At 38.6% G+C, this 12605-nt stretch overlaps 1 protein-coding gene across 7 annotated transcripts in view; it reads left to right on the top strand.

The window, feature by feature from the left end:
* The window catches only part of LOC139939578 (uncharacterized), a 47559-nt gene that overhangs the window by 18848 nt on the left and 16106 nt on the right, over positions 1 to 12605 (top strand). For all 7 annotated transcript variants that reach the window (XM_071935582.1, XM_071935581.1, XM_071935587.1 and 4 more), the window contains one exon: positions 11584 to 11720. In XM_071935582.1, the coding sequence (XP_071791683.1) occupies positions 11630 to 11720 (91 nt within the window). In that variant the 5' untranslated portion in view covers positions 11584 to 11629. The remainder of the gene's footprint in view (positions 1 to 11583; positions 11721 to 12605) is intronic.

Below are 12605 nucleotides of genomic sequence, written 5' to 3'. Positions count from 1 at the left end.
ACAACGGCACCAAGAAAAATACATTGTATCTTAAAGGTACTAGATGTAGAGTTTTTTTTCCCTGTTGTTCATCAAATGGTGGAGAACAAATCAAATTACAGGACAATTTCAGTGAGTTAAAAAATGTCATCCAGTGTTACCGATTGCCCTTAGACATGGGTGGAAGGTGACTTGAAATTATCTGTTTTGAATTCCCCTTGTGGGCAAAGCCAAATTGGCGAATTAGTGGGTTGTTTCTTGCAGGTGCAAGGTCGCGATGTGTGGGGAGTGTCGGGTTCCAGGCAAATTAATCTTTTTTTTTATCCGTGAGGCACCTGGGGTATTTATGGGACCCTTAAAGGCACTGGACACTATTGATGTTTACTCAAAACAATTACTAGCATACAAATTTCCTTGGTATAACGAGCAAGGGAGAGCTGTAGTATAGAACATTGTGAGAAGCGGCTCCCTCTGTAGTTTTTGAGAAAGAGGTAAATTCTCATTCAAATAATGAAGCCTTTTATTTTATTTATTTATTTTATTTATTTATTTCTTGTTTATCCTGAGAGATCCATTCAGTAAGAAAAACTCACTGATCTCCCATGGATCGCAGCTAATAACAATCTACAGAAGTGAACTAAAGATAAAATATTACAAATTTACACAGAAAAACATTGCACATTCATTTAAAAAAAGCACTAGACCCAAGCACACATACATTTTGAAAACTACAAAAAACGTTTTTAAATAGGACGAAGAAATTTAAAGGGGGAAAAATACACATCCATTAAAAACACACAATCAAATACAAAAAAAGGCACAGAACGTAACAAGGGTGACCAATTGCCTGGACACGTTTAGTAACTGTCAAAGATCAGCACTTGGTGTATCCTAACTGTGAATATTTTGGCTCAATTGGTTATCGAAGTTGCGTGGCCCGATGTCTTTTAATATTAATTGAGTGAGAAATTACTTCTTTCTCAAAAACTACGTTACTTCAGAAGGAGCCGTTTCTCACAATGTTTTATACTATCAAGAGTTTTCCACTGCTGGTAGCCCGAGGTAAGTTTTTATGCGAACATTATTTATAGTAATTACCAATAATAGTGCATAGTACCTTTAAAGGAACATGACAGAATTTGTTTTGCTAGCAAACAGTTGCTGGCAGTATTAGCACTTTATGTAATCCACCATATACAAAAACTGACAAACCTGTAGAAGTTTGAGATCGATCGGCCATCTGGGTCACGAGAGAGTAGTGAAAAACCGATTACAAATTTTGAATTGCATCAATGCCAAAACAAAAATGAATAAAACGCGAAAATATATTATTTATTTCTCATCAAATATGAAATTTAAAACAGAAATATTTCAAGGGATGCTTTCTACTATCATCATCATTAGACTGTGTTAGTTTTATTTGTTTATTACCAATTCTGTAACGTTCCTTTAAGCGAACTGATTGATAGCATTTCCTTGGCGGTACATAATATTGTAAACAAAACCAAAATATCGTTGATTTATAATAAGGATGTAATAAAATTACATAAATCATTTTTGAAGCTTTGAAAACCTCATGCCACGAAGAACCAATGTTGCCTCAATTCTTCACAATTTGGATTGTTTCTCAAATCAAAGACACATGTCTCGCCATCGGAAGACGAAATAACTTCTTTCAAAATACAAAACACCAGTCTGCCGTCATGATGTGGTCCTTGCACCGAATTAAATCTGCTAATTAAATCATATAAATACTTGATGTGTGTATTTATAGCTGCAATGCTCCATGGTTCCAGCAATCAACTGGGATGGTTTAGGCTTGAGGCTTGTATATGCATTGACGAGGAATTCCCTTCATACTTTGATGAAGCAAAGTGACATTTAAAACAATATCATGGTTTGCTCTTAAAGGGGAGGTTTACGTTTGATAATCACTCCTAAAATAAACGTCAATAAAAACTTACCATGATAGAAGTAAAACAGTAGCTTCCGAATCGATAGTGTAAAGCAATTTGAGAATCATTCCACTGTCAGGTAATGTGGTTGTGGAAACATTTATCAGTGTTAAAGACAGTGGACACTATTGGTAATTGTCAAAGACCAGTCTTCTCACTGGGAGTATCTCAACATATGCATGAAATAACAAACCTGTGAAAATTTGAGCTCAAATGGTCGTCGAAGTTGCGAGATAATAATGAAAGAAAAAACACCCTTGTCACACGAAGTTGTGTGCGTTTGGATGGTTGATTTCGAGACCTCAAGTTCTAAACGTGAGGTCTCAAAATCAAATTCGTGGAAAATTACTTCTTTCTTGAAAACTGCGTTACTTCAGAGGGAGCCGTTTCTCACAATGTTTTATACTATCAACCTCTCCCCATTACTCGTTACCAAGTGAGGTTTTATGCTGATAATTCTTTTGAGTAATAATCAATAGTGTCCACTGCCTTTAATGTACCGAAATTTTAATTTGAGAAACCTGTCGGAGCATTTCTCAGACTCATGTCTTCCAATTGCGGATTATCTCCTGCGTGGACATAACCGCTCCAGATTTTCGGCGATATCTAAAAAAAGATACCACCTTTTGAAATGAAATTTTCACAGGTTATTTTTTTTTAGTAAAGACCTTTATGCCGGTCTATGCCTACATTTGCATGTAGGATTACAACAATGAAACGGTTCCCAAAACCAAAATGTATATCGTTAACTTTAATATTTCAGTGGCTGGCCAGCAGGACCAGTGAGCTTGCCTTCTCACTTGTCCGCCAGCTTTACACTAATTGTTGTAATAATTAACAGATTTCATGGTATCATATTTGGAGTAATTGCCAAAGGTATACCTTTAATGACGCTGCCACAGCATTGAAACATGAATATCTTCACTTTGTTAGTGACAAGAACTCTTGTCATTCAAACCAGATGTCTCTGCTCCCTTGGGTCATAATAAAAAACCGTTCACGAGCGCGCGATTTGATGTCAAGAACTGACAGATTTATGCACCAAGCCATAAAAATTACAACCGTGTTTCCGGCACTGAACCAAGACCTATCGGTGTATGTTTTGAACTCTAACTCAAATGTCACCGATGTGTAATGACATTGTTGATGCGATACTAGAACACGATCTTGTTTTAATAGTGGAACTGGAAGACCACCATTTTGTTTTCTTTCTGATCAAGCAAGATAACAAGGCTTGGAGGAAAATGGTCTGGTCCTTTTTTTTTCTGAAACGAGAATCGTTATCATTGTGGAGTTAGGATATCTGACATTAAGACGGCAGAGCGATGACACAGACCCAATTTTCACTGAGCTGATTAGGCACAACAAATAGCTGAGAATAACAACAATTCTGCTTACGAGAACAGGACAAGCAAAAATATCATGTTACATTGTGCTATTTGGGATGGGTATTCTGCTTATATGCTTTTAAGCAGAGGAATTTTAAAGCAAAATTATAAGCAGCCATGTGAAATGCAGCCATGGTCTATTTCAAAATGCAAATGTTTGAGAGTAATGAATTGCTCATATTAAAGTACAGATGAAATTAAGGAAAGCAGCATCAAATCAAATCCACAATATTCCCAAAGCTAAATTAGAACCATCTCTTTACACGTCCGTTGAAAAAGAGCAATATTAGGCATAGGCGAGTTGAGTTTCACGGCGTATTTTTTAATGCCTCGAAAATCCTCCCAAAATGGAGACCCGTGAAACTCTGACCTCATCCTTCACCAGAACTAATCCTCACACAGCCACATGCAAGAATTATTATTATTGATTTATGGCATAATATCTAGGGGCCAATAAAATGTGCGTGTTCATTATGATAATGAATTTCTTAGAATGTATTCCGTCTTATACGGCTGTACCAATTGGGGGTAATTACGCTGGCGTATACTGTGTGTTACAACGTCTGGCGAGCGTCAATATTCCAACGTCGGTTTTTCGGTAAATTGCTCTCAGAATAATCGACGATATCAACTTTTATACTATAGACTTTTATCAAGGTGATTGGTGAATCAACGTTTATTTCACCTTCAATTCAACCAAAATGAGTGAGGTATAAATAGTCTGGCCCCTTGTTGGCATAATTAGTATCAGTACTCCATTATTTGCCACGGCAAATATGAGGGATATCTTTACCATTTTGTTATCTAACTTTTTTCTTGTTCTAATGTTTGTACGGTGCAAACTTTCATTTACTTCCGTCTGGAACCGTTTCATTGCGCAGTATAAGAACAAAAGGTATACATATTAGCACAACTTAAAGAAATGGGGTTGATTTACTCTGGGTCCGCCTGACGCTTATCTTTTTATCTTATGTTTCATTCCGTGTAATATGATTGTTTGTAATGCAATGTTTTCACTAAATATTTGCTACTTTTTAACTGTTGTGTATTTTTTTTAAACCATAATGCTGATTTTGCCCATGTTTTTTAATCCTTCATTTTAATGTTTTCTTGACTGCACAGCGCTTTGAAACAGTGTTAAAGCGCTTATAAATGCATTGTTAAGTTAAGTTAAGTTAAGTTAAGAAGGTTACCAGCAAAATAAAGTACAATTTCACAAATACTGCTGGTTTTCGCTCGGCAGAAAAAAATGGTTGAGCAATCAATCTGCTTTAAAAGCCTCCTGCACACATTCTAACCAGATTTTTCGAAATTATAACCACAGCTGGATAGACGTAATTGAACGAGAAACGAAAAGGTTCCTTATTATTTGAATTTCAAAGCTGTTTAACTTTTACTATAAAGTTTGGCTGAGTTACCATTAAGGGCTTAGTAATAGACGTCTCCGGGTGCAGAAATAATGACCACAGTTGCTGAATGCCAGGATATTGTGATTGTAACAAGCCGCACAAAGAACCAGGTTGTTGGATTTATTTTCTGCCTGGGAGAAAGCCGAAGGCTGACTTGACTTTTGACAGTGGAATAAAAGGGGAACCACAAACTGTCAGTTTATTAACAACTAAATTGGCTATTCCTGTTGGTGGTTGCGGTCGGGTCCCCGCCTTCACGTGCCTTTTTGAGGTACATGATTATTGATTCAAACCTAGGAACCAGATTATTGCCATTGGCGACTTTGCGAAACAATATAAACAAAATGGCCGCCGCTGTTTTATAATGAACCTGCGCCGTAGATACCAAAAAAGTACACGTCATAGCCGTGAACCCAATGGAGACCGCGTGCCCTTTAATACACACTGACGCCACGAGTCATGTCATAAGTAGCACGTGTAAGAGGCCACGTTGAATCGGGTAAACTTCAACTGTTCCCAAATTAAATCTTGGCAAAAAGGGTGAATCAATTTTGCAATTTTCGGTTTTACCCGTAGGTCTACGTACACAAATCAGACATAATACAGCGTGATTGCAACCACTGGCTAAATTATATTTTGCTTCGGTCATTGCATGGGGTGAAACTAATGAGCTCACGGAAAAAGACGTGGAAAAGGGAAATAGGAATGAGGCCACGTAATCTATGAGAGAATTGGTTTTATTTTGAATGCTTAACCTTATAAAGTGGTTCCCTCCAACCATCACAGCAAGCTATCTCGTTAATGGTGCATGAAGTCCGACCATGAAGGTAGAAATATCCGACCGTCCTTCGCTCCGTACCTCCCCGGGTCGGGTTGCCCTCGCAGAGAAACGGAAGGCCGACTTATCGATGTTGGGTTATATGAGCTAATTACATCGCTGAGTTATGGACCAGAATACACGTGTGCCGCAGCCCGTGCTCCAGTTCGCATTTGCAAATGAGCGGGAGGGCTGTTAATGTAAGCCCCCGGTTTTTGACGCTGAAGAGTTCATGGGCAAAGCGCCAAAACTCTCCTCAAGAGTGTCATGAACGCTAACTCACCAGGGAATGTGTTAAAGGGAGATCACGCTGCTAATTGCATGTTATGAAACTACAAAAACAACTAAAAACAACAAAATCCCTTTCCGTTGAGTATAACAGATTTTAGGTAAGTTTCAAGGCTTTATACTTCACGGAGGAGGCAGTGAGGGCGACTGCCTTCATGCCCCCTGGTCGTTGCCTTGGTGCCCTTGAATAATGCTCAAGTAGAAATTTACAAGTTCCTCATATAATAGGGTGCCCTAGAAAATGCCTTGGTGTCCATGCCCTTCGAAGCACACAGGCCTGAATTCGACAATGTTTTATGACGGTTCTTGTACGTAGCCACCTTTCGTCAATGATGTTCAAGAGCTTGTTTCGGTCGCCCTTCAATCAAACCTACTCAAATGTTTATTTGCCAACAACCACCAAGAATAATCGCGTTTTAAGAGCAATGGCCAAAATGTAACATTGTAAAACGCTGGCATTTCTCTGCTCCACGTTTTTCAGCGTCAGAAAGACTTTTGAGTCCATGACACAAAGAACTAGCATGTACCCATACAAATCGACGACAAAAAACAACACACAAACCTCTAAACCGAGATTAAATTCAGAGTAAGAAAGATCGAGAGAAAATAAAAACCCAAGTACAATTTCCACCGCCCCGCCGCGTTCACTCAAACATTTGAATGGCAAACCCAAGTGTCAAAATCATGGTATCGTTCACAAAGTCAGTTCATGGCACTGTGCACTATTTATACGGACGAACGCCCAGAGGCGCCTAAACTAATCGGCTTGGTATTTATCACAATATTTTCAGGCGATGTAATCGATGCTGACTTGTGCGTTATGCACAGTTTATAATAGCATCCAGTTCAGCCATGCCTATATGTAACTAAATACACGAGTAGGAAGTGCATGATGATATTATTATTCGTCAGTGGTTTTTTAATTTTAGGCTGGATATATAAAATTTGCGATTTGAGGTTGTGTTTCTTGTAGGTCTAATGTGCACGGTATGGATTTAAAGGACCACATTTAAGACATTGGACACTGTTGGTAATTGTCGAAGACCAGTCTTCTCACTTGGTGTATCTCAACATATGCATAAACTAACAAACCTGTGGAAATTTGAGCCCAATCGGTCATCGACTGCGAGATAATAATAAAAGAAAAAACACCCTTGTCAGGCGAAGTTGTGTGCGTTCAAATGGTTGATTTTGAGACCTTCAAATTCTAAATCTGAGGTCTCGAAATCAAAATCGTGGAAAAATACTTCTTTCTCTAAAACTACTCTACTTCAGAGGGAGCCGTTTCTCACAATGTTTTATACATCAACCTCTCCCCATTACTCGTTACTAAGTAAGGATTTATGCTGATAAATATTTTGAGTAATTACCAATAGTGTCCACTGCATGGTGTAGGATGTAACGACCTGTTTTCCGGAAAAAACAAACACTGCATAAAATGAAGCAAAGGGCAGTCGAGACTCTGTTTATGGTATCTCAAGTCGGGTTTCTCAGAGCCAAAACTTCTTCCCACTTCTTCCCACCCATTAACATCACAAAATAATAAGAAAGTGTAGAATTTGGCGGCAATGCCAGATGAAGATGCTTTTTATTTATTTTAAAATATATGTTTAAGACGGAATATAACTCTGATCGAATAGCCAGTCGAATTACTAACAAAAAAATCTCATATTTATTTGCCTTTAGTCACTTATGATTGTTTGTTTGTTTATTTATTTTGTCTTAAATGAAATCAAAAATCCTTCTCACGATGTAGCCGTATTCGTATTTTAGCGAGACACCTGATCCAAAATGTAATTGTTTTATTTGCAATCTAGGTCAGAGCTAGGGTTTAATTGGGGCTACATTAAGGGTTTGTCAACATCATAACAGTGGTAGTGTTAAATGAAGGTCACGTTCAAAAGGTAATATCTGTTATCTCGTTTGCACTCACATAACGCAGGTCAAATATTGTTGTATCCGTCCAGTGTGTTAAAGGCAGTGGACACTATTGGTAATTAGGCCTACTCAAACTAATTATTAGCATAAAACCTTACTTGGTAATGAGTAATGGGGGAGGTTGATAGTATAAAACGTTGTGAGAAACGGCTCTCTCTGAATTAATGTAGTTTTCGAGAAAGAATTAATTTCCCAAGAATTTCATTTCGAGACCTCAGAATTAGATTTTGAGGTCTCGAAATCAAGCATCTGAAAGCACACAACTTCGTGTGACAAGGGTGTTTTTTCTTTCATTGTGATCTCGCAACTTCGACGACCAATTTAGCTCAAATTTTCGCAGGCTTGTTATTTTATGCATATGTTGAGATACACCAAGTGAGAAGACTAGTCTTTGACAATTACCAATAGTGTTCAGTGTCTTTTAGTTGTGGTTGGCTTAATATATCTCATTACATGTTATGAGACTCCTTTAAGGTCATTTGCCATCTTTTAGTATGCTTATTTTGTTATATTTTGTTTTATAGAATAGTTCATCTCGTACTAAGCTGCACTGCATTTGCCAATTAAAATAAACAGCACAAAAGAACGGCACGGTACATTATACAACAATCCATCAGTGTATGAAAAGATGGATGACAATTGAAGATCACAGTCCACTGATATATTCTATTCAACGAATCAATCCAATTATAATTTATGTGAGTTCAAAACATAACATTTGTTTATTCAGATAATGGTACCATTAGTTAAGGATGCGTGTACCCCGCCAGACAAATTAAGTTACAACTAAACAACAATAGTCACAAATGAAATTACAGAATGTTCTACCTTAAGGCAGTGCAAATAAAAACGCGCCATAATTAACATTGCTTTAAAAAAGCTACCCACGGCATGCCTCTATTCTACCCCAACCTATACAAAGGACCCTGTCTACACCGTCGACTCCGATTGTATTAATTTATTTTAGTAATTACATACCTCGATGTGACGGCAAATTTATGGCTGTTCATCTATTTTGAGAGGTAAATGTATAGCATGAATACGAGAAGTAGAGGTATGGACCTTAACTGTAAAGTCGCAGTAAATAGCGCCAGAGAGTGAAGTACCTAAAGGCAATGCTGTACGATCAATTCCATGTCCTTAATTACTAAGTCAATACCCGTTAGAAAACTAGCAAGAGACGACAGCGTGCTTGATATTCAGCGGCTATTTTGCCTGTTTGGCTTTGTTGTGTCATCCATGGTTGTTTTAGTTTGTAAATGAAATGGATGACTTTTTACATTGTTTGTTTTGCTGGTTGCTTATTATTTGCTTTGAGAATGTTGATTATTTGCTTTGAGGGTGTTAAAGTTATACATTTTAGTAAATGTAGTGTGTAGTTTAAAAAATCTGTGGCAGCAGCACTAAATGCAAGGCAATTTCTTGCCAGTTTATAGTCAGCAAAAGTAGATATTACAGTGTTACAACGTCAACCGAAACCATAAGCCGATGACAAAAATAAACTATCTGAAAAAAAAATATATATTGTTGGTAGATGAACTAATCAATGACATAAGTTGTTTAACAGAATCAAGAAGAGTGTATCCCTTTGAGTTATCCACAGTAGCACATTGACATATTAAGCACTTTGTGAGAAGTGTTCGTTCACTTCATCAACATTCAAAAATTCGTGGAAATTGACTGAAAGCTGCTATAATTTAAAGCAGCAGATTTTTCCTATATTCATTTCAGTATCGACCGCTCACGGCATTGAACTTTCAATTTCAGAGAAGTCGTGTGTGAAACAGCCGTAGGGTAGACACAGAGACTCGTTAAGTGAAAAAAGGAGGAGTGAGAGACACCGTTAGGTTTGATGGAATTGCGGGGGGGGGGGGGGGGGTGGATCTAGCGGGCATGATGGTCGCGGTCATACGGGGGTGAAATCCATATCGAACGGCCTGGTTCCGGTTGCCACTTGGTGCATCCGGTCCGAAAGGCTACGTTGACACCGATCACTTGTAATGTGGAAAAATGCATGCGCGCAGTTTGCGCCATCTTGGAGTGGATTGTCAAATTCAAATTGAGAGGAAATCGGCGAGGAGGATGGCAAAATGCATTTCGTCTAAAAAGAAAATGGCGTTTGACACAATCACTTTAAATGTGGAAATTGCCATACGCAGCTTGCGCAATCTTGGAGTGGATTTTAATTCAAATTGTGAAGAACTCGGCGAGGATGGGAACAAAATGGTGTTTTACACCGATCACTTGTAATGTGGAAATGCATGCGTAGTTTGCGCAATCTTAAAGTGGATGGTCAGTTCAAATTGAGAAGAAATCGGCGAGGAGGATTGCAAAGGCATTGCGTCCAGAAAAACAAAATGGCGTTTAGTGACGTCATTGAAATGCACATAGGGTGCGTTCGTTTAGCTTTCCCAGGTCGACCTCGGTGTGTAGCGGTTTTTTTCCCCCAGGACGAACGTGTGCAGATAATAACCCACGTTTGTCCTAGAAAAAAAAACGAAGCACACCGGGGGGTCGACCCAGGGAAGCTAAACGAACGCACCCATTGTCTCAAAGCTTTAAGTTGCTGATAACGTGCTCATTAATTTTTGTACAATATCCAATTTGACAGGGGATGCAAACAATTATGTTGAGTAGCCTGCAAAAAAAAAAAAAAAAAATGTAATATACACAACACAGGTTCGTGTCGGGTCTCGTCCGGTAATTTATGATTCCGCCCGGGCACAGGAGCCGTTGAAGAGCCCGTCGTGGGGAAAGTTTCTTTCGTCAACCGCAGTGCACTCCCGCCGTCGCTCGCAACCCGAGCTGATTTCGGAGAATGAGTGGCCGGGATGGCTTACAAGATCACATAACACATTTGGCTGATTAGAACCGAGGTTTTCTTTCCCCGAAAGAATATATCATAAATCATCTTTTTTCCTGTGCAGTGGGATTACTCAACATTATCATTTTCCCGGGGACTGGCTGGATGGAGGCTTTTAAGGGTCGTGCGTTCAGGCACCACCGGGACTGAACGTCTCATATACTAGGCCTATATTATTTTGAAAGGAGAATTAGCTTGTTTTGTTTCAATCATAAAAGTAGCTGAAATTTACTCTTACAAATTTGGACACTAGCTCCCTCTGAACGTAGTTTTTGATAAAGAGGTTATTTCTCACTCAAATACCACAGACCGGAAGCTCGTTTTAGGCATCTGAAAGCACACAAATTTGTGAGACCAGGGTGTTTATTCTTTCATTATTCTCTTGCAACTTCGATGACCAATAATGAGTAAACATTTTCACAGGTTTGTTAGTTTATGCATATATGTATTTGCGATACACCAAGTGAGAATAGGCCTACTGTTTTTTGACAATTGCCGAAGCTGTCGTGCTCGTATACGTAATATTGATCTTAATCTGTATTTTCTCGACAATCGGACTTAATCTCTGACACATTCTGAGTTGTTTCCTGACAGGCATGGTTCTAACGGACTGCTTCAATCATTCCAAAGAATAGAAGTTGACTAATGCTCATCCAAGTTATAACATTTTTTTTTTTTGATGAGCATTACTTCAGTTACAGAAACTGAGCGTATTGCCGCCAAAGTTTTTGACTTGTCGTTTTGTTCATGTGGCGGCAGTACACTTCCGTACAAAAGCACGCACCCATGTGATCATTGTTTCACAACGATGTGATCTAGACTGGGACTAAAGACATGCAGAAAACTATCAAACGTATACTTTTTTTCTAACACAAATCTCGTCACTCTTTCACCAGTGGAATGAGGTTTTCAAGCAGTTGTTTTACTTCTTTTTTTTTTTTTTCAGTTGCCGTACCCAACATTGAAATGTAAAATCTGACGGTGCTTCCAAAATGCATGGAGGACACACGCGCCTCATTGGAGTGTTGATTTTAACCACTTGCCTGCGCTGGTCGCACGGTCAAGCAACCACACCGTCCAAAGGTACGTTTGTAGGAATATTCTTCAAAATATAATTAGCTGGCAAATTGTATTGGCAATTTTTTTTTTTTTAGAAATGGTGGACACCATAGGAGTAAACTGTTTGGTTTTGGTGTATACAGACGGAAATACCCAAACCTTACTTTTATTGTATCCACCATATCTCAAAATGGCGAACGTAGTGAATTTGTTTCTTTTTCTTCAGTAAAAACAGCTGATGTTATTATCAATAGTCAGTGGTAAAACCTCAGGAAAGACACGGGTGCACCAACTAAACCACCGCCCATCTCCATCTCCATTGGTTCAGTCAGCAGCAAAATATCCTGCCGGATACATCTACGCTAACTTGCAAATAACAAACAGGGAATCAGTTTGGTTTAGTGGTGTCTTGCCTCACTTCAACTTCTGGGACCCCGGTTCAAGTGCTCCTGAGGGCGCTATGTGGAGAGGGTTTTCAGTCCACCTTTAGCTTGAGTAGGCCTTCAGTCATGTAGGGGAAACAAAGTAGAAATCACTCTCGCTTTCACTGTTGGTTCTATTGCACAATAAATTTACCTTGGAACTATCATCTTGTGCTCTTCTCAACTATTTGTGCTGCTTGATTGACAATTTGTTTATAGATTTAGCTGAAACTGCCTCCTTTATTCCAACCTGCCTTCCTTAGTTATTTATTGATTGACAACTAATTTAAAAATGTTTATATTCAGTCTTAAAAAAACCAACTGATTTTGTTTACTTAATGCACTTTGCCTGTGACTTCACTTCTGCACCATGATAGCTGTATACAGCTGAATAAGAGTTTCACTATTGAGGATTGGAGAATTGCCCCAGTCATTGCTTATCATAATTCCCACAGTTTTATCCAATCAGTGGATTATCCACTGCCTA

Source organism: Asterias amurensis, chromosome 7 (assembly GCF_032118995.1).
Source record: "Asterias amurensis chromosome 7, ASM3211899v1".
NCBI classification, from domain to species: Eukaryota; Metazoa; Echinodermata; class Asteroidea; order Forcipulatida; family Asteriidae; genus Asterias; species Asterias amurensis.
The sequence above is the reverse complement of the archived record's forward strand: the minus strand, read 5'-3'. Positions and strand labels throughout refer to the sequence as shown.